Source organism: Martes martes (assembly GCF_963455335.1).
Source record: "Martes martes genome assembly, chromosome: 3".
NCBI classification, from domain to species: Eukaryota; Metazoa; Chordata; class Mammalia; order Carnivora; family Mustelidae; genus Martes; species Martes martes.
This window is the reverse complement of record NC_137890.1, coordinates 72,326,012-72,348,327: the sequence shown is the minus strand read 5'-3', so window position 1 is coordinate 72,348,327 and position 22,316 is coordinate 72,326,012. Positions and strand designations below refer to the sequence as shown.

The window sequence follows — 22,316 nt, the reverse complement described above, 5'->3', positions numbered from 1 at the left end:
AAAATTTTACAGAGTACATCCTAGTAAAATTGCTGAAAACAAAAAGATAAACAGAGTCATCTTAACAACCACAGAGAGGGGGTGCCTGGGTGGCTCAGTCAGTTAACCATCCAACTCTTGATTTCAGCTTAGGTCATGATCTCAGGGTCATGAGGTCAAGCCCTCATTGGGCTCCATGATGGCTATGGAGTCTGCTTAAGATTCTCTCTCTCCTTCTCCCTCTGCCCCTCCCTGCCTAAAACAAAAACAAAAACAAAACAAAAAAACCCACAGAGGACAACCACTCAAGAAAATTTCAACCTACTTTCTATAAACATATACTACCACATGACCCAGTTATCTCACTCCTAGGTATTTATACAGGGGAACTGAAAACATATGTTCACGCAAAGAATTGAACATGAATGTTGACAGCAGATTTATAACAGTCCCAAAGAATCCCCCAAAGAAGAATGGGCTGCAAAGGGACACAAGAAATCATTTCAGGATGAAAGATATATCCTGCATTCTGATTGTGGTATGGTATGTCAAAATCATCAAATTTTAAGTGGATAAAGCTTACTATAGATAAATCATTTTTCAGTGAAGTTGATTTTAAAAAACAATAGCCAGAAAGAAGAGATACATTACATACAATGGTGTGAATGACAGTGGACCTCACATCAGAAACCAGTGGAGGCCAGATGACAAAGTGACACCTTTATAAGTAATGAAAGAAAAAACAAAACAAAAAACTTTTTCTAACCCGGAATTATTTATTAAAAATATCCTTCAGAAATAAGGGTGAAAGAAAGACACTTCATATAACAAAAACTGAACTTGATGCTGGCAGATCTTAACTAGAAGAAAAATTAAAGGAACTCTTCTAGAAAAATGGGAGATAAACCCAGATGGAAATCTGGACCTTAAGATAGAAAAACAGAGCAGTGGGGGTATTAAATATGTAGGCAAACAGAAAACACTACTTTTTTGTGCCCTCTTGGTTGAAGTTTAAACTGACAATTTAAATCTCATTATATTGTGGGATCTATATGAATGTAGGTATAAAACACATGACAAAATAGCACAAAGGCTTGGTGGGGGGAGGCAAACAGTTCTTATATTTTATACGAAATAGTACACTTAAAGTCAACTGTGAAAAGTTACAGATGCATACTGTTAATTCCTAGATCAACTGCTAAAAAAAAACAAACAGGTATAAGTAAAAATTCATTAAAGGAATTAAAGTAGATACTAAAAAATAGTGAATTATCAAAAGAAATTAGGAAAAGAGGTACAGAGAAACAAAAGGGAAAATAACAAGATGGCACATTTAAACACACCCAAATCAATGATTACATTGTATTTAAATGGACTAAATACCCCAATTAAAAAGAAGAAATAAATGGATAAAGAGCCAGACCCAATTATATGCTATCTACAAGAACTGCACCGCAAATTTAAGGACAGGGTGAAAACTCAAGGAAGAAAGCAGATATATCAAGCAAACGATAAGCAAAAGAAAGATGGTGAGGCTATGGTAACATCAAAAGTAAACATCAGGGACGCCTGGGTGGCTCAGCTGGTTAAGCGGCTGCCTTCGGCTCAGGTCATGATCCCAGGGTCCTGGGATCGAGTCCCATATCGGGCTCCTTGCTCAGCAGGGAGCCTGCTTCTCCCTCTGCCTCTGCCTGCCTCTCTGTCTGCCTGTGCTCACTCTCTCTGACAAATAAATAAATAAAATCTTAAAAAAAAAAAAAAAGCAAACATCAAGTCAAAGGGTCTAACCAGAGATAAAGACATTTCATAATGGTAGAAGGACAAAGAAGATATACCAGTAACTGTTTATGTACCAGTAACTGTTTATGTACCTACGCATAAAGCAAACACTGACAGAATTAAAGCAAACAATAAACAAATTCACAATAATACTTGAAGAGTTAAACAACCCACTTTCTGTAATTGGTTAAAAAAAAACAGTAAAAAAATAAGTAAGAATCTGGAAGATTTGAACAATACTATCACACTAACTTGATCTGACCAACAACTATAGAATATTATAATCAACAAGTACAGAATAAACATGCACCAAAAAAGACTATATGCTGAATAATAAATTCAATAAAATTTTAAAACTGACATTCTACAGAGTAGTCCCTGACTAGAATGGAATTAAGTTAGAAATAAAAAAAGGAAAATTAGATTTCTAATTGAATAGTAAAGAAAATATGCTATAGCAAAATCTATGGGATAAAGCCAAAGCAGTGCATAAAGAGAAATTTACAGCTTTAGGAGTTTATATTAAAAAAAAGAGAAAGCTTTAAAATCAATAATATAAGCTTCTAACCTCAGAAAAAGAAAAGATTATACTCAAAGTATAACAGAGAAATAATAAAAATAAGAGAAAAAAATGTCAATGAATTAGGCAACAGATGGGGCACCTGAGTGGCTCAGATGTTTAAGCATCTGCCTTCAGCTCAGGTCGTGATCCCAGGGTCCTGGGATTGAATCCCACATGGGGCTCCCTGCTCCGAGGAGAGCCTGTTTCTCCCCTGCCTTCTACTACTACCCCAGCTTGTGCTCTCTTGCTCTGTCGAATAATAAATAAAATCTTAAAAAAAAAAAAAAAGAAAGAAAAGAAATAGGCAACAGAAAAATTACAAAGCAAAAAATTGGGTTTTTGAAAAGATTAATAATATTGATAAATCTCTAGCAAGATGATCAAGAATAACAGAGATAAAATATGAATGACCAATTTTAGGAATGAAAACGGAGGCATTACTGTAGATTCTATAGACAAGAAGAAAATAAGGTATGTAGATTTGTAGTATGTCACCTTAAGCTGTAATTTCACTTCCCAGCATTCACATTGCATAGCTCCGGTTCAGTGCGGACCACATGTCATTATGGGTGAAATCTGAACAGCAGAAATGAAATCAACTCAGAAAGTTCAGCACATGAAGTGCATTTGCAGCTCAAGCATACTGTCACTTATCTTCTGGCTTAGACTGCTAGTATGGAGAAGGTTCTGCCAGATTTCCTCCTTCAACTTTTTTGACTCCTTAGCCATGTGTATATTTAATACTATTATAATCGGACACCCCAATCCTCAAAGTTGGGAGTCTCAGAAGCCCAATATGGGTTCCAGTCTATCTTCATGGGGTTCCAGCTCATCCCCGCAGGTTAAATAATTTGTCCTTGTTTCCACCACTTCATCTTCTCTTCCTGATTGCCCTCACTAAGGACTTCAGGCTCCAGAACCAGACAGGCAATCAACAGCCTCACATAAACCCTTTAGTCAGCTTGTATGTTTCTATTAGGCCAAATCTCAATTTGAAACTTAGAAGAAATGGACAAATTCTTTGAAAGACAAAGCTTACTTAAGGAAAAACATAGTGGCACCTGGACAGTGCAGTTGGTTAAGTACCCAACTCTTGGTTTTGGCTCAGGTCCTGATCTCAGGGTCATGAAGCTGAGCTACACATCAGGCTCTGCACTCAGTAGGGAGTCTGCTTGGAGTTTCTGTCTCCCTCTGCCCCTCCTACCCCTGATCTCTCTCTCTCTCTAAATCAAATAAATAAATCTTTAAAAAAAAAAAGAAAAAATAGGGGCACCTTGGGTGGCTTAGTCTTTAAGCATCTGCCTTTGGTTCAGGTCATGACCCCAGGGTCCTGGGATCGAGCCCTGCATCAGGTCCCTGGCTCAGTGGGAAGCCTGCTTCTCCCTCTCCCACTCCCCACTCCACCTGCTTGTGTTCCCTCTCTCACTGTCTCTCTCTCTCTGCCAAATAAACACATGAAAAATCTTGAAAAAAAAAAAAGAGGAAGAAAAAATAGATAACCTGATTAGATAGCCCTATACTTTCTTTTTTTAAATTAATGGAACAGAACAGAGAACTGAGAAATAGAACCCACACATACACAGCAAAATAATTTTCAACAAAGGTGCCAAAATAACTCAATGGAAAAAGAAAACTCCTTTTAACAAGTAGTGCTAGAACAACTCTCCCTCTCTCTCTACATATATATACGTGTATGTGTATACATATATACATATGTGTGTGTGTGTGTATGGAAAAAAATGAAGTTCAATCTCCAATACCACATACACAAAATTACTTCAAGATGGATCATAGATTTAACTATAGTTTCTAAAAGAAAAACAGGAGAAAACCTTTGCCCTTTGGGGTAAGCAAAGATTTCCTAAGACACTAGAAGTGCTATACATAAAAGAAAAACTTGACAGGAGAACATCACCAAAATTAAAACTTTTGCTTATCAACAGACATCATAAAGAAAATTAAAAGGCAAACCAGGGGCGCCTGGGTGGCTCAGTGGGTTAAAGCCTCTGCCTTCGGCTCAGGTCATGATCCCAGGGTCCTGGGATCGAGCCCCGCATCGGGCTCTCTGCTCGGCAGGGAGCCTGCTTCCTCCCTTCTCTCTCTCTGCCCACCTCTCTGCCTACTTGTGATCTGTCTGTCAAATAAATAAATAAAATCTTTAAAAAAAAAAAAAAAAAGGCAAACCAAACTGGAGGAAAATATTCACAATGCATGTACCTGATGAAGAACTATACAGCATTAATAAAACAACAAATAAACCAAGTGCAAACTGAGCAAAAGACTTGAAAAGACACTGCACAAAAGATATACCAATGACCAAGAGGTACACAAAAAAGCACTCCACACCATCAGTCACCAGAGAAATGCAATTTAAAGACATAATGAGATAGTATTTCAGACTTAGTAGTATTGACCATACCAAATGTTGGCAAAGATATGAAAATACTGGAATTCTCATTCGTTTATGGTGAAAGTGTAAAATGGCACAACCACTTAGGAAAACAGTTTGGGTACCCGAAGACCCACCCATTCTATTCTTAGCCATATTACCCAAAAGAATAGAAAACATTCATCCATAAAAAGATTTGTACAAGAATATTTATAGCTTCATTCATAATAGTCCCAAACTAGAAATAACTCCAATGTCCATCAAAAAAGGAATAAATTGTGACATAATCCTATCAAGAATAAACTACATGGATGAGTCTCAAAACATTATGTTGAGTGAAAGTAACAAGACATACGAGAGTACACATTATGATTCCATTTAAATGAAATTTAATAATAGGTAAAACTAATCTATGGTGATAAAAATCAGGAAAGGTAATACCTATTGAGGGTTTGAATTAACTGGTAGGAGGCACATAGAAACTTCCTTGGGTCAGAATATCTTACATCTTGAGTAAGGTATTGATTAAACAGGGGTATTCACTTGTCAAAACTCACCAAATTACACACTTATGGTTTATCCATTCAATTCCATGTATATTTTATTTCAATATGAAAAGAAAAGTAGTCACTTATGAAAAGTTCAAGTCATCAATAGGATGAAGTTATATTTTTCAAAGCAGCGTATTTTTAAGAAAATCCCAAGAGATCTTTATTTTTAGTCACTTAAGATTTAATGAGGACTTTATGGGACACCTGGGTGGTTCAGCTGGTTAAGCGGCTGCCCTCAGCTCAGGTCATGATCCTAAGATCCTGGGATCGAGTCTCACATCGGGCTCCTTGCTCAGCAGGGAGCCTGCTTCTCCCTCCACCTGCCACTTCCCCCCGGCTTGTGCTCACTTTCTGATTAAAAAAAAAAAAAAATTAACGAGGACTTTAAATTTAAAAGTAAAACTTTGGATATCCTATCAAACTTATTAACATGAATACTGCTCTGAATGGAAGAAATGCTCTGAAATGTAAGGAACTTCAGTGGAGTACTACTGTGGCCTCTCTTTCCATCTACTACTAATTTTTCTGTGATGCCATAAACTTTAAGCAGAATGCCAAAGGATTAAAAACTTACAGAAACAGAAAAAGGTAACAGGAAGTTATAGAAAAAACCCAACATATAGGTATAGTAAAAGGAAGGCATCATACCTGTTGGGAGAGGTATATATATCCTTTTTTCTAGTCTCCTTCTCAGAGCTTCATCAATGTCCCATGGGAAATTAGTAGCAGCCAATACCATAACCATTTTGGAAGGATCATCATTCTCTAAAGCTCCTCCAACTCCTATACACAATAAAGGGGAAAGAAGGCATTTTTCTTACAGTCCTTTATTCTCTCATTCAACAACATTTCTAAACATCTGCCAGAGGCTTTGTCATATGCTCAATGATGAAAATAATGCAGTCCTTCTGACCTCTGTATGGTGGCAGAACCAGACACATCAACAGATGACTATAAAACAAGGAGGTAATAGAATTCATATAATCTATTACAGGAGTCTAATCCAGTAAGAAAAACCTTCTTTTTTCCTGTAAGAAAATGAGTGTATAGTTGCTCTGAAAAGAAAAGGCATGGGAGATCATGCTGTTTTATTCCTTTTTCAAATCATGAAGTCCCTCAAAAATTTTTATTTTAGTTGTTAGTCTAATTTATTTTCTCAAGAAGGAAGAACAGAAGAAGGTTCACATTTGCTAATGTACTAGCATGCAATCATAATATGGCAGGACATACTGCAATTATTTTATCCTTCATACTTCTAAGTGACTTGGAAAAAAAATAAACAAAAAATCTGAGAAAGAACCTAATAATCAGTCACTACTGAAAATATCTTTTCTTTTTATACCAAACCAAACACAAATACCTTGAGTCTACTTTTTCAGAATTAAAGTTTTAGAATAAAAAGTTTCAGGTTACACAATGGGAACTCCAGAAAATGGGCAGTAACAACAAGAACAACAAACACATAAAAAACTCAAAAACTTTATTGTTAAGAGTTTTTAGTTGTGGCCTGGCTTAACGAGGTAGTGAATTTAAAGCAATCCAGTTCAATACCGTATTTCCTTAACAAATTATTACTACACTCCTGTTTCAGTCATTATCACAAAAAAATCAAGCTATCCAATTAATAATCAACAGTCACAAACACCCCTTGATGAAATTCAGCTGACTAAATTTATAGTCAGTGATATTTTGGAAACACCTAATGTGTTTCTCCTCTAGATCCCTCCCCTAAAGTATAACATAGTCACTTCTAAATGATAAACTCATGGAGGGCAAGGACTCATACTTCTCTGTTTCACACATGCCTACAGTGCCTGGCAATGTATACAACACACATGGTAAGTATTCAGTAAGTATCCACAGTTGCTGTAGAACCATAGCATTTCCAAACAACACATTCTGGATTTTTTTTTTTAAAACACATTTTACATTTGCCACACAACTACCAGAGTAATAAACCTCTAAAGGCAGTTCTGACCCACCACTCTCTTCCTTCATTGCCATTTCTTTGTCTGAATAACTTCTACCAAAGTTTCAAAGCCCAATTCCACTGTTTCCTTCCATGACTCCCTTAGTCTGGGTGGTACATCTCCTCCTGTGTTTTCACCACACCTAGATTAGTTCTACCACACAATTTTAAAATGCATTATTGTTAAGTTGCCTGCTTCCCAACTAGATCAGTGGTTCTACTTTTTGGCTTCAGGTTCTGTTTGTACTCTTAAAAAAAAATTACTGAGCTCCAAAGAGCTTCTGTGTGTGTGTGTGAAATAATACATCTATCAATATTTACCATTAGAAATTAAAACTGAGAATTTTAAAAAGTATTAATCCATTTTAAAGTAACAAATCTATTCTTTGTTAATATAAATAACATTTTATGAAAAATAACTATGATTTTCAAAACCAAAAAAACAAATTTAGTAAGAAGAGTGGCATCTTCTTACATTTGTAAATCTCCTTAATGTCTGACTCAACAGAGAACAGCTGGGTTCTGGTTCTATCTGCTGCTGCTTTCCATCTATTATGACATCCCAAATGTCTTGCAGCCTCTGAAACACTCCACTGTATTCTCGTGAGAGGCTGAGAGTGAAAAAGGGCAAATAATGTCTTGATTTTATCATGAAAATGGTTTAGCCTTCGCAAACCTTTTAAGAGGGCCGTAAAGACCCCTGGGGCCCTGGACCACATCTCTGAAACCTCTGCAGTCCTAGTAAGATCCTTACCGGCCATGACATTCCTTTTCTTTGTAACCTCGGAACCTGAAATGGCATGTGATTCATAACACATTTGCAGTAAATGCTATCTGAGTGCATGAGCAAACTGAACAAGCAGGTGGATGAACAAATGATTACAAATAAATTCAGGCTGCCTTCCAGTCCACTCACTGAGAATTTCCACAGTATGAATCTACCCAAAATTCACAAAGGAAATGTAACAGTTTGGGGACAGTAATTAAATATCAATTACCATCCATCTGAATGAGTAGTTCAGACTTGACTCTGCGACTTGCCTCATGTTCATCAGAGGTTCCTCTTCGACTACAGATAGAATCTATCTCATCGATGAAGATCGTGGTCGGTGCATAAAATCGAGCCTTTGTTAAAAACATTTTAAAGCAACCATTCAATGAACTCATAAAATAATCTGAATTTTTTAATGCCATTTCCTCCTCCTAAAACAATGCTTTAAAAAAAGAGCAGAAATTTCTTACTGCTTTATTGCCACCGTTTGGCTACTGACAGACATTAAATCATTTATATCAGAAAATGGAAATTTCTAAAAATAAAAGTTAGATGGTTGGAGAAGGTGGGTGACAGATACATGGGGATTCATAGTACTATTTTTGTACTAACTTTTGTGTTTGAAAATTTCCATAATATAAATCTTCTTAAAGATAAATTATCAATCTCCATCTTCAGATACATATTCTTAAATAACTACTGCAAGTCCCTTCCGAAAAAAGAACAAACTTTTATGACAGATCAATTTCTGATTTTTAAAATAAATACTAAAATATACTCTGCTCAACCAGCTCATTAGAAATCCGGAAATATCAGGAAGCCTGGGTGGCTCAATTGTTAAGCTTCTGCCTTAGGCTCAGGTCATGATCCCAGGGTCCTGGGATCAAGCCCTGCAGCGGGCTCCCTGATCAGTGGGAAGCCTGCTTCACCCTCTCCCACTCCCCCTGCTTATGTTTCCTCTCTCACTGTGTCTCTCTCTGTCAAATAAATAAATAAAATCTTAAAAAAAAAAAAAAAGAAATCCAGAAAAATCAAACCACACACATTTCTAAAGTGTCTTCCATCCTTACTGGATAGGATGCCAAAGGGCTTTCTCTTACCTCAAAGAGAAAGATACACTGAAAATGCATCAACTACTCCACAAAACCCACCACCCCATACCTTACTCATGTGTCAAGATGGAACTGTTCAACTACATCTCCATTTGCCCTTTTAAAAACAGATTCCTGGGGCGCCTGGGTGGCTCAGTGGGTTAAACCTCTGCCTTCAGCTCAGGTCATGGTCTTAGGGTCCTGGGATCAAGCCCTGCATTGCGCTTTCTGCTCAGCAGGGAGCCTGCTCCCCCACCCCCCGCCTGCCTCTCTGCCTACTTGTGATCTCTCTCTGTCAAATAAATAAATAAAAATCTTTAAAAACAGACTCCCTAGATGAATGGATATAAAAGGGGTATCATTTGCCTACACAATCAGTTCTTTGAAATCTGAATATATCATCACTCACCATTTCAAACAACAGACGGACTAACTTCTCAGATTCACCTCTATATTTAGATGTCAGTGTAGAAGAGGAAACATTGAAGAATGTTGTGCCACATTCAGTGGCAACAGCTTTAGCTAGCATAGTCTTACCAGTGCCTGGGGGTCCAACCATCAGTACACCCTGAAATTTCAAAAGATATATTAAATGTTTTAGCAGATTAAAATGCATTCTTATAAGGTATCATCAGCTATTGATGTACATAAAAATTTTCCCATCAAAAGATTAACTCAACTGTCACAGTAAAATCACAGTGTATTTGATAACTCAACTGTCACAGTAAAATCACAGTGTATTTGACATAAATATCATTTCATAGATTTAAAAAAATGACTGATTTCACAAAATGTCTCAAATCAGAGGCACTTAGAGGTGGGCTAACAAAAGGCCCAGGCAATAAGAAATCTTCTGATACACTGAGAAAGAACCTACCCAATTTTCTTAAAGTTGGAAGAACTTTTAAGTTCTTCCACTTTAAGTATGGGTAGTCTTGAGCATGGCTTAACAGTGATTACTGTTTAAACACAATGAAAATAAGATATTTTCTACCACATATTCCTTGTCCTCCTAAGGGACAAAACCTGTCTTCCACAACACATAATACACAGTTTTTAATCAAAAGTAGAGATCCGGGACACCTGGGCGGCTTCTGCTCAGGTCATGATCCCAGGGTCCTGGGATCGAGTCCCACATCGGGTTCCTTGCTCAGCAGGGAGCCTGCTTCTCTCTCCCCCTCTGCCTGCTTGTGCGCTCGCACACAATCTCTCTCTCTCTCTCTGACAAATAAATAAAATCTTAAAAAAAAAAGTAGAGATCCACTTATTAGTTAATAAGGTAACTAAAATCCAGTGGCAATTCAAGCATAATCAATTCAGCTAGCATTTTATCAGCTTAATGTGCTAGACAATTAACAGTTCATATAAAATAGTTACTGGTGAAAGAGCTACTAAACACAAACTAAAAACTAAATCTTAGTTACTTCTTACCTTTGACAACAAACAAAATTCTTCTGTAAAAATAAATCAGTAAGGAGTAAAAGTTATTCAAGAACACCAATCCTCTGGTGTTGAAGACTACTGGATATTCAATACTCAGTATTTTCTTCTTCCAATGGAAATTCAAATACACAGTTAACACTACATTTCTTTTGTATATTGGTTGGTGATCTTTAAAAGAATTCTGTACCATTTATTAATTTAGTTTAATAAGCTTCTGGGGATTTAAACTTTGAAAACTATGCACACATAAAGTTTACAAATTCAGAAACTGTCCAAACCCTTTCCTAGTGTGAAAATTAAAGAAAGGAAAACGCCTTTAAAATAGAGCTGCAAGGCCAGAAGGGGGAGCTCTTGTGCCCTACAACTCTTAGTCAATTGCAAACCCTACTGGAAGAGACCAGCCTTAAAGTCTACATACGCTACCTTAGATACTTTACCAGCCAGGCATGAGGAAGAAAGGTTTTTCTCCTCCCCCTGGCAACAATGAGAGAGTGTCAAAACCAATGGGACAGTGTCAAAACCCAGCCAATGAAAAACCACTATACTTTAACCTCACACTTTACTCCAATAGATTTTTTCTTTTATTACATCCCTCCCAATTTCCCCTTTCCTCTATAAAAATGTTCTTCTCCTTTGCTCTCCAGACTTGCGTATGGTTCTGCCACAGCCTGTGTGTCCCAAATTGCAATTCTCTGCTATTCCTAAATAAACCCATTTTTTGGTGATAAAATAACCAACAGCTTTATTCTTAAAGTTAACACTAGGTATAGAATTCTGACACCTAGAAAGAGGATTTGAAACACTACTTATATAAAAATTTTTTTGCTTTCCAAGGAACTTGTAGCTGTGCATGAGATGGATATTTTGAAAACTGTACAAACAACTAATGGTATAAAAACAGCTATAGCAAAATTCATTATTTCTCTAATGTCCCTTTTGAATGCCCTCTCAGTACCTGTAATGTCCTTCATGTGGCGACCTCCAGTAAGAGTTAATTTCCAACATCTCCTCTATTTCCTGTATCTACTTCTCTACTGGCTCCTTCCCTCAGTATATAAACATACTTAAATCTGTCCTGTTTAAAAAAGAAAAAAATCCTTTGCTTGACCTTACAAACCCTTTAGCTACTATCTACTTCTTCCCTTCTCAGCCAATCTTCTTAAATGGTTCATGCTCACTATTTTTTCTTTATGAGCTACAATCTGACTTCTGCCGCCACTAATTCACTAAAGCAACCTAATGTAATAATCCAATGGTCAGTTTTCAACTTGTATCTTCTGTCCTTCTCCCTGACCTCTGATGGTGCTGATACCTGAGGTTCATTTCCTTCTTCCTGAAAGTCTTCACCCTTGGTTAGTTCTAGGATACTGTTCTTCCCTGACACTCCTACTTATGACTCTCTTCAGTGTCTTTCAGCTTTCCTCCTTCCCTGCCTCTATATTCTCAAAGCAACCAAGCTTCTTGCTCTTTTTCCTTTATGGACCTCCATGAACAATCTCATCCACACCCATATTATTATTTTAATTTAAATTCAAGTTCTATCCTAAGCTCCAGAACTCTACTTCCAATTACTTGCTGAGTACTTATCTAAACATATTTTGTTTCTATTTAAACCTGCTCATCTTATCAATTTCCAGTATCAGTTCACAGTTCACAGTACTGTATAATAAAGAATTTGGCTGGTCTTTTCCCCCAGTTCCTGGGAGGTAGACTATAAATCCTTGGAATTTCCAAAGTGACAGGAGTGCTCTGCTGTTCACTTGAACCATGAATTTTATGCTGAGGTGACTCACGGTGGGCCCCTGTATAGTTTATGCTAATGAGATGATTCATGATGGTAGCTAGCCTTGCCAGAAAAACCAACCATGGGATTAGAGGGCTGGGACCTTGAGCTGTACAGTATCAACTAGACCTAGAGAAAGAAGGGAGACTGGAGACTGAGACACATGGGCAGTGATTCAATCAATCATGACTATGTGGTGAAACCTCAATAAAAACCCTGGACACTGGAGCTGGAGTGAGCTTCCCTGTTAGCACTGTTCTATGTATTGTCACACACTCACAGCATCCTAATTCTATGGGCAGAAAACAGAAGCTTCACTTTCAGCCTCCTTACAGATCTTACCCTATGCATTTCTTCCTTGGGCTAGTTCTGATTTGCCTCCTTTTGCTACGTTAAACCTGTTATTCTAAGTACAATGCTTTCTTAAGTTCTGTGAGTCATTTCAGAAAATTATGAAACCTAAGGGGGTCCCCAAATTTATAGCCAGCTGGCCAGAAGTGAGGGTGACCTGGGGATGCCAAAGTTTGCATGTGGCATCTGAAAGGAGGGTAGTCCCACAGAAAAGTGCCTTCAACGTGTAAGGTTTGGCTCAGTTTGGGGTCGCTGGTGTCAGAAGTAATTGCATACTCCTTCAATTCAAGACTGGAATTTGAGAGTCATACAACTCGTGCCCTCTCTCTATAAACATTCAGTCATAATGTTATCATTTACCTTTTAAACATCCCTCACCAATCCACCCATTTTTCATAATCAAATAACAAATGCCTTTGTGCAGGTTCTATTGTTCAGCTCAACTACTGCCGGCCAACGTGATTTTCTACATGTGCAAATCACCTTCCTGGTAAAGACTTCCAGGGCTCATCATGATAAGGGGGTTACGCTTACCATGCCATCTTAAAACTCCTATAAATAGCTATTTTAAGACTTCCTTCTCTCTTTTAAATATTGTTTTAAGAGTTATAATACAGAGGGAATGTACGGTAATATATTACCAAAATTAGGTAAATCTATACCAGTCTATAAAAGTGTTTAAGTTGTAGAAGACAATCAAAATGCCATGAGTATTCCAAGCTATTTGTGTAAATATAAAATCTCTCCTCCTCTTTACTTTTAGACGTGTCAAAAGAGGAAGAGATATTGAGAAGAGAAACAAACATTCCGAGCTAATTCAGAAGGGCAGAGTAAGATCATGGTTTTACTTCACTCTACTGAGCAGACTAAAGGAAGCCTTTGCCTATGACTAAGACCAAAAAAGTTCCAGGTAGCCATTGTTAGAAAGGTACTTTAATATGCTAAAATAAAAACAATGGATTTAGGAACTAGCCCTGAGCAGGCTTTTTACTCTAAAGTAGAGGCCTGGCAGGTCTAAGAATAATACCAAGCCTAAACAAAGTGATCAAAACAATTAAATAGTGAGAAATATGCCAACTTTCAGAAAGGTATTTATCTGATCAAATACTTATTCTATAAGACTATCTACTATTTAATTTGCTTGTTAACTTATTTGCAGAAAAAGACATCTAGAAAATTTTTAAATCTAATCCCTAGCCCAGCAAACCTGAGGGCAGTGACTTAACTAAAGACTATAGTTTCAACACTCTGTTCCTCTGAGAAGCAACACACCTCAACTACAAATTCAAATCCAGGTGTTAAGAGGGTACACAAACCTCCTCCAACCTTTACCAATTTGGTTAACAAACACATAAAGAAACCACAGTGCTATCATTCATTATCATGCAAGCATCATCTTTAAACCTATTTTATTTTAATAAATGCTCACCTTCCATGGCCGTCTAATCCCTTTGAAAAAGTCAGGCATCCACATAGGAAGAACAACAGCTTCTCTTAGCAACTTCTTAGCTTCTTCCAGATCTGCTATGTCATCCCTTTGCAAGAGAGCAAAGTTTCATGTTTATTCATGGACACCTTTGACTTATGGTCAATACTAATTTTTTTAAAATAATTTTTTATGAAATTACTATATTAAGAACACTATTTTAATTAATATTGCATAAAATGATCAGTGGAAACATACTGTAGTTATTAATTAGGACATGCTTGTTTGTTTTTAAGATTTTATTTGTCAGAGAGAGAAAGAGCGAGCACAAGTAGGGAAAGCAGCAGGCAAAGCCAGCAAAGGCCAGTAAAGGGAAGAAGCAGGCTTCCTGCTGAGCAAGGAGCCCAATATAGGACTCGATCGCAGGACATGACCTCAGCTGAAGGCAGACACTTAACCCACTGAGCCACCCAGGCATCCCTAATTAGGACATGTTATTGAATTAACAACCTTTGTCAGTTATGTCAACATCAAGTTAACATGTAAAATGACTTGGTTAGCTTTTGAAAGAAGAACTGTCCTGTTAATTCTACACATGCACTTATTATGGATGAGGGCACAGTCATGGATAATAAGAAAAGATTGACATTAGGCCAACCAATAACTTGTTTTCTCTGCCGCTTTAATTCAAGAACTTAAAAGACTTACCAATGAATGCTAGGATTCCTGGATACAATGTCTCTCTCAAGAGCTTCCACCAGATCCTTATCATACCCAGCACCATCAAATTTAGGAATTTCGCCATCGCTCGCACCATCTTGAATATTCTTCCTTCCCTGGAGACAGATACAAAAAAAGTACTGGTTAATAAGAAGATAATTTTAATTAACATCATTGAGCTTTTAAGATATTATAATGTAATAATTTCAAAGTAACTTTTCATTACTTTAAGATACTCTTTTGTGATTACCCAAATGCCATATCTGTTTATTTCATCAGAAACAGATGAACTTTATTACACACTTCTTTACATTTACATCCTTGGGGGTACAGTTTCAAGTAAAACTAAAATGATCCTTGCTAGATACTTCTAAGTTTGTGGATGAGGGGAATTTCCAGTATCACCAAAGAATATACAGAATATTAACGCAGAGGAAGAAACAACATTAACTTACTGAGAACCTACTACATGGCAATAAATCACAAATATATTATCTCATTTAATACTCACAACAAGGTAGGTATTATTATCCTTATTTTTTTACAAATAAGGAACTGGAACTCAGGTAAAATACCTTAATCAAGTTTAAAATTATTAAACGTCAGAGTAGAGATTTTAATGCAGCTCTTTCTGACTCCTCAAACATATGCCCTTTGCACAACAGCAGACCACCTCATGCCTGAGTCAGCTTAAAGCTTAAGAGCTTTACAAACTATGAATCCTATGAAACTATGAAAGCCAAGAAAGAGGCTACAGATGAGGAAAGCCTTGGGACACTGATCTGCATCTTACAAAGCCTTTTTTCCCTGTTACTCTTAGCACCTCCCAGGATTTCCTCCCAGTAAATTCCTTGGACCACATCACAAAGTCACAGTAATGATAATGGTAAAAGGACCTTTTTAAGTAGTATTATTAAGACCACTAAAGCAATATACTTTACCCCAAATTCTTTATTTAATAATATGGTGGCTTTAAAAAAGAATTACATGCTCTGGTTTCTGTGGGGTTCTGCCAAGATTTACTCAGCTTTGAAGAGCTTTAAGTGAAATGTGCTCAGTTGCTAGAGACAGTTCAACCACTGGAACTACTTCAGGGGACAGAGCCAAATACCCCTCTAGAGCTTTAGCCCCATAGTTACTATCTATTACAAAAATGAAAGGGAAAGTGGTCAAAAAATGTGTGAATTTCCTAAGCTTAAATCTGAAGAGAGAACAGAATGAACCTCTCCTACCACACTTCATCTGAGATTAAGCCTAAGCTTGATCATAAGTGCTGACAGGGACTAAATGGCTCCCCTTGGGCAAATGCTTGAGTTCATTAAGCCACTAGGTAAATGACCAAACAGTACTCTTGGTGACTTGACCTGAAAAACGAATAATTTACTGTTTCTGGGTAGCACGGTGACAATATTAAGCTAAATTTTCATAAAGATTCTTATATTTCAGATGATAGATACCAATATTGACACTATAAAAAGAGTACATTTGTGGCATACTTAACAAGACAAACATAATATCTACATATTTAAAATAAGCTCAGCCTAGAATCACACTTTATAACACAGGTAGGACAAGGCTACGAAGTCACATTGAAACAAATCACTGGCAATTCCCTGTAATCATTTTAAAAACTCTTCTAGAAGTAAATCAACTAAAGAATGCAACAGAAACTGATATCTGGGACTTATTATATGCCATGATAGGACAGTCATTGTAATTTGAGACTTAAAAAATTGTTAAAAAATATAAGTAAACATCCATTTTAGTATGAATTCCCAAGTGGTAGAGAAGACATGATAAACACTGCCAAGGGAAAGAAAAAGCTGTACACTTACCTCAAAGTAGTAAGAACCAGAGGATTTAAGACTAATTATGTGAGCACCTGTCTAATACATTTCATTGTGTTAGGTTTTATCAGTGAATGAAAATATACTATCTGCCCTCATTGAGCATCTAGTCTAGCAGGGGAAACAAGTAACAAGTAAACAAAACAAACACACACATCATCATAAACTGTCAAATGCTGTGAAAAAACTGAGTGGTCCATGTGGCTAAGAATTGAACAAATAAAACAGACTGGAGAGATAGGCAGAGGCCCGCTCACCCAGGCCCCTATAGGCCACAGGGAGGAGTCTGGATTTTATTCTAAATGTATTGGGGAAATATCTGAAATATGTTACATAAGGAATGACAGGATCTGATTTAAATCTTTAAATGACCCTTCTACCCACTGTGTGGAAAAAGGATGAAATAGAGACAGAAGCAGAGAAAGAAAAACCTGTGTTACAGTACTCAAGGTCAAGCCTTTCAATACACAGAAGAAGAAATGTGGGGTAAGCCAGTCAAATGACTTGCCCTAGAATCCAACGTTTATCAAAGGTAGAGATGAGATCTGAATACAAATTAAGTACTCCAAAAAAGATTCTAGGAACTCTTCCAAGTCAAAATGGTGAGGTTATTAAAAAACAAATTTAGATAAACTAAAAATAAGTAATTTGGTGACATTGGGAAATCAATAAAATGCGTGATCATTATCTTTCATAACAAATACTCAAATAAACTAGAATAGGGATAACAAATACAGGTAACTGTAGTTTCAGTTAGTGAGCTAGATTAACTGTAATACCTAAAGAGACTTAGTTTTCAAGCAATAAAGATAACCTCACCCAAGACTATTACCTGAACAGTTTTTAGTAATAATAATAATGATAGCTACAATAACACTGAAATGATCTTAGAAAAAAATCTTTGCTTAGATTTTCACATTAATTGACAAAGGTCAACGTAGCAAGAATTTGATATTTAGCATGAAGTCTAACAGACCTTTTTCCTCATTAAAGCAAATATTTTAGCATCTTTTTACTAACACCTAAATTACCCTTATCAAGAAAGGTTTATTAATGACCTTTCATTAGTATTGGCTAATAATACTATGTGAAAAAAAAATGAGGCTAAAATTAGTGACTAACGCATTATATAAAGTCAATTAATGACACAATTTGGCCTAAAGCGCAAATAATGGTTTTTACATTTTATTGCGTATCTTCTCATATTGGCAGATTAAGTAGAAGACAGTCAGTTACTAGCTCTGGGTCTTGCATTTCAAGTGACAAATGAATTGCACCCAAAAAGAATATCCAGGGCAATGAAAAATTCAAAAACCACATCATATAGAGGAGGATCAGGGACACTAGAGACATCTAATGGAGCCACATGACCAACTGACCTATTTACCTCTATTTCCTCTATATTAGTCCAAAAGAAAGAACTAGGACCAATTGAAAGTAACAAAAGATATAAATTTCAGATCAGCAAAGTAATTTTCTAACAATGAGTTCTAACAAAGGGATCATTGTTCTTGTTAGGTTGTGAGCTACCCAACATCAGAATTACTAATTAGTAATTAAAAACAAAAACCAAAAAACAAAAACACTGGCCCACAGTTACAGGGATATCCAAGCTCATTTCAACTCTGAGCTTCGCAACATCACGCTGATAGCTTGAAATGGGTCACAAAAATACTTGTATCACAGAAATCAGCTGATACTACAAATCAGGGCTTGATTTATTATTTTATTAATGGTCTAGACTTAAGAAAATAATGGGGAAAACGTTAATAATGCAAATGAAACTTAAAAGTATGCCATTTCTACAGCTGTTACATTGTAAACAGCATAAAAATTAAGGAAATATTTTTCCAGTATTTGAAAACTAATAACTGCTTCATCAAAGTTGCCCAAATAATTGGTGAATGAGTGAACTACCAACATGCATTTCTACTGTTTTACTTTCGTCTTACTCATTAACAGAAAAGAAATACCAACCAACATTCATGTCAGAACTACATTTTTATTCATTTGTTAACTGCAACCATAGGTTGGCTACAGATAAAAGAGCTGAGCAAAAGTCAGCAAAGACATTCTGTGAGAGTCCATTCACTCTACAGAATTTACAATAAAGAGTACTATATATTTAATTATTTGTAAATTATGTGCTACACATCCTTTATATCAGTCAGATTTATAATAAATGTGTGAATGTGTATTTACACATACTTTTTTTCAGAAAACTAGTTATTGAACATTTAACAATACACTGCTAGTTAGATGATCATTGTTCATCAAATAGAACCCATAAGACAGTAACCATTTCTTCATAAGAAAAAGAAAAATTTTTCTGAAGTCACTGTTCATTTGTATAATCACTTATCAACAGTTCTCAATCCAGTTTACAACATCTCTTCACATCAGACATCCCTAGACTTAACTCAGTGATAAGAAGCAAAGTATTCAAAAAGAGCCATTTGTTACATGCAATTCAATGAAATGAAGTCCTTTAAGTTTAATAACTTTAAATCAATTCTATTAATATAATTTACCATCCTTCAATCTGAATTCTATTTAAAAGCATATGTAGCTTTAATCATGAGACCATAACAGAAGCACTGCTCATTTCGCTAAGAGTTAATTAACCATAAAGTCATAGTCTTAAAAATACTTGAGAATCAGAATTTTAGGAATTAAATTTATTTTTGGTGGTAACACAGAAACATTTCCTCTGCTACCTAGTATTTTATTTTTAGACCATCCTTTTTCAATATAAAAAATACATTTGTTATTTCTATGTGTATTTCTATATTGACTAGAGGCTTAAACAGTTAAATAGTAATACATCAAATTTTCTCAGGTACATTCAAATAAGACTGAAAAATACAGCAGTCAAAGTCAATTGATTCATCTCACTCCCTCTCATCAGTAAGAAAATAACCAACATGAAGCTAGAGTCACATTTTTTTGAAGTCTGTGTTCCCAGTACCTGCAAGTATGACTAACACTAAGTACGCACATAATAAAGGTGTGTTAAGTAAACAAGGTAACAAACTGGCTTTTTGATGACTCTGTGAACCTCAGAGAGAGAAAAACTGAAAGGGCTGAGCAACAGATCATTATACAAAGTGACTGTTATTTATTGAAAAACACTATTTTTAAGCTTGGACCCAACCCGAAGCTTGTCAACAGTTTAAAAAAAAAAGAGGAAAAAAAGATTTAATCACTCCCAGAAAATGAACTGGAATTCTTACAAGAAACAGGTATTCATGATGCATTAAAATAAGATAGTATGCATTTTCAAATAAGAGACTATATAGCATACTGATTAAAAGCTCAGGTGTTAAAGAATTCAACTCCTAGTTCCCCCACCTACTTGTAGGTATGACTCTGTGCCTCAATTTCTTCAAACGTAGAACAGGGAAAATAATGTTGAGGTCACAGGAATTTATAGAAATTAAATAAGCCAATATACATATACAACTTCAAAATGGGGCTAGTACAAGTTAAGTGTACTCAAGAAAGAGTAACATCTGCTACTGCTATTATTAGTGGCCCCATCACATAGTTTGCAACACTAAACTAAAAAATCCAAAGATACTGAGACTCTTGGGTAAGACATGTAATTTCTCCTGTCCTTACATTTTCTTTTTTACACCTATAAAGTTAAGCGGTTTGAATACAGCAGCAACTTTCAAACATTTGACAATGACACAAAATAATAAATTCACTTGAGATGATGAGCTATTATATACTAATATAATTATGATGAAGTTTTTTAATATATATTCATATAACTCAGTATTTTTTTTCCTCAAAATAGTGTCCTTACTATCACTAGAGCATTCTGAATTTTCTAGTCTATTCTTTTTTTTTTTTAAGTTGGTTGCAATACACAAAATTAATTTTTAAAACACTGGGGACTACAATATCTGAGGAGCCTGCCAATACAAGGTTCTCATTTTCAAATTATTATTCAAAGGCCATGGATATCTAGCAGTTTCACCTAAACCCCCTCAAACCCTATCACAGCCTTCAATGAATTTTAAGGACACTAGTATTCTAATGGGCATTTGAGTGCTTACAACAATAATAACCGAACCAAGTACACTTTTCAAAATCTAATAAACTTTGCATGAGTTTGTTTTTCTAAATTGTAGTCCCTTTTGTGTCCAGAGTGACTCAGAAAACATCTTTTATCTTCAAACAACTGCAGACTTGGTTTTTTGGGGTTTTTTTTTCTCAAATAAAGGACTTACTTTCCAGTGACATTCTCAGTACTTAGATGTCAACGAAAGAATAAGAGTTAGAAAATTACTTGGAACTTTTTAAGAGACAATTTGCAATCTCCAGAAAAATGTGACATTCAACAAATGCTGCCTCATTGCTTTGTTCTTTGCTTACGAATCACTCAACATTTAGTTAATTGTTCTGGGACTCCTTTCTAATCCAATCCATATTTTTAATCTAGTCTGGCAGGGATAACTACATAATATGAAAAAAACCTAAAATAAAGAGAGAAAAGATCTGTGCACAAATTCAAATTCCATTCCAAGCTCCATCCCTTACTCTCTGACCTTGGGCCAGGTACTTCAGCTCTCTACCTCAGTTTCTTCATTTACAAGATGACTACCTACTTCATGGGACTGTTCCCGAATTACTGCCTAATCACTCTGAATGGTGCTTAGCAGGGAAGCATCCAATAAACCATGATCAAGATTATTCTATTGTGTTATGTTAAATTAAAGTAAAGACTAAAAGTTCCCCACCCTGTTCTAAAATTTACCTAAAAGCTACTAGCAGAATGAGGCCTGAACTTCAGCCCCTACTTTAAGGTTTAAAATGCAAACCAAGGTCAGCTGAAAAAATGAAGAACAAGGGAAGAAACAAAGATGACACATAAGATAGAGATTTTTAAGTATCTATTCGATGGGTTTTGATAATGGTAGAAAACCAGTTCAATTTCACCAGCAGGAATCATTCATTCATTAATTCATTTGTGCCCCCTCACGAGTGCCAACAAGTATCAGAGATGGAATCACTCACTGTTTTATGGTATAATAGCTCTGGCAAATTACAAAAAAAAAGTAGAATCTATCAAAACAAGTAGAACCTACCTTTGAATCTAGCTCATGAATAGAAATACTCAAAAAACACCACTTTTATTCTACCACAGATTAAATATGCACAAGGCCTAGGAAGGTGGTCTATGCAGAGTCCTGATCTGATGACTGGAATTATACAGGGTAAAAATATTCAAACATAGTGTCTAATTTTGGATAACAACTTGATATTAGTGTTGTTATATTTTCATTAGAAATGTCATGGCATCAACATGAGGACATATCCTGAACCTCTGGGTAGGAAAATTTAAAACTTCTTGGTGGCAATTCAATAATCATCATCATTCATGTATGATGGTCACAATGAAAATGGGAAATGCTATCACTAAACATCTAATTTTGTGTTTTCACTAAAATTAAGGCTAAAAGATGGGTCGGGTCATCCCGGCTGGCTCCCTCCTCTGTAAGATTATCTAAAGTCCATTTTAAGGGCAGGACAGAATTTCCACCTAGCACTAAGTTCATTCACCTATCAATTTTCCAAATAAAGTAAAGTACACAGTGAACCCCAACCAAGGAAAATTCTCTCATTAAGAGAAAAAAAAAATCTAT

The 22,316-nt window shown here is 35.9% G+C and overlaps 1 protein-coding gene across 3 annotated transcripts in view; it reads right to left on the bottom strand.

Annotated features, from left to right (window-relative positions):
• The window catches only part of KATNAL1 (katanin catalytic subunit A1 like 1), a 78,915-nt gene that overhangs the window by 13,266 nt on the left and 43,333 nt on the right, over positions 1-22,316 (bottom strand). For all 3 annotated transcript variants that reach the window (XM_080799116.1, XM_080799118.1, XM_080799117.1), the window contains exons 5-9: positions 14,804-14,931; positions 14,099-14,204; positions 9,502-9,660; positions 8,228-8,354; positions 5,909-6,043 (exon numbers count right to left, since the gene is read on the bottom strand). In XM_080799116.1, coding sequence (XP_080655242.1) covers positions 5,909-6,043; positions 8,228-8,354; positions 9,502-9,660; positions 14,099-14,204; positions 14,804-14,931 — 655 coding nt within the window. The remainder of the gene's footprint in view (positions 1-5,908; positions 6,044-8,227; positions 8,355-9,501; positions 9,661-14,098; positions 14,205-14,803; positions 14,932-22,316) is intronic.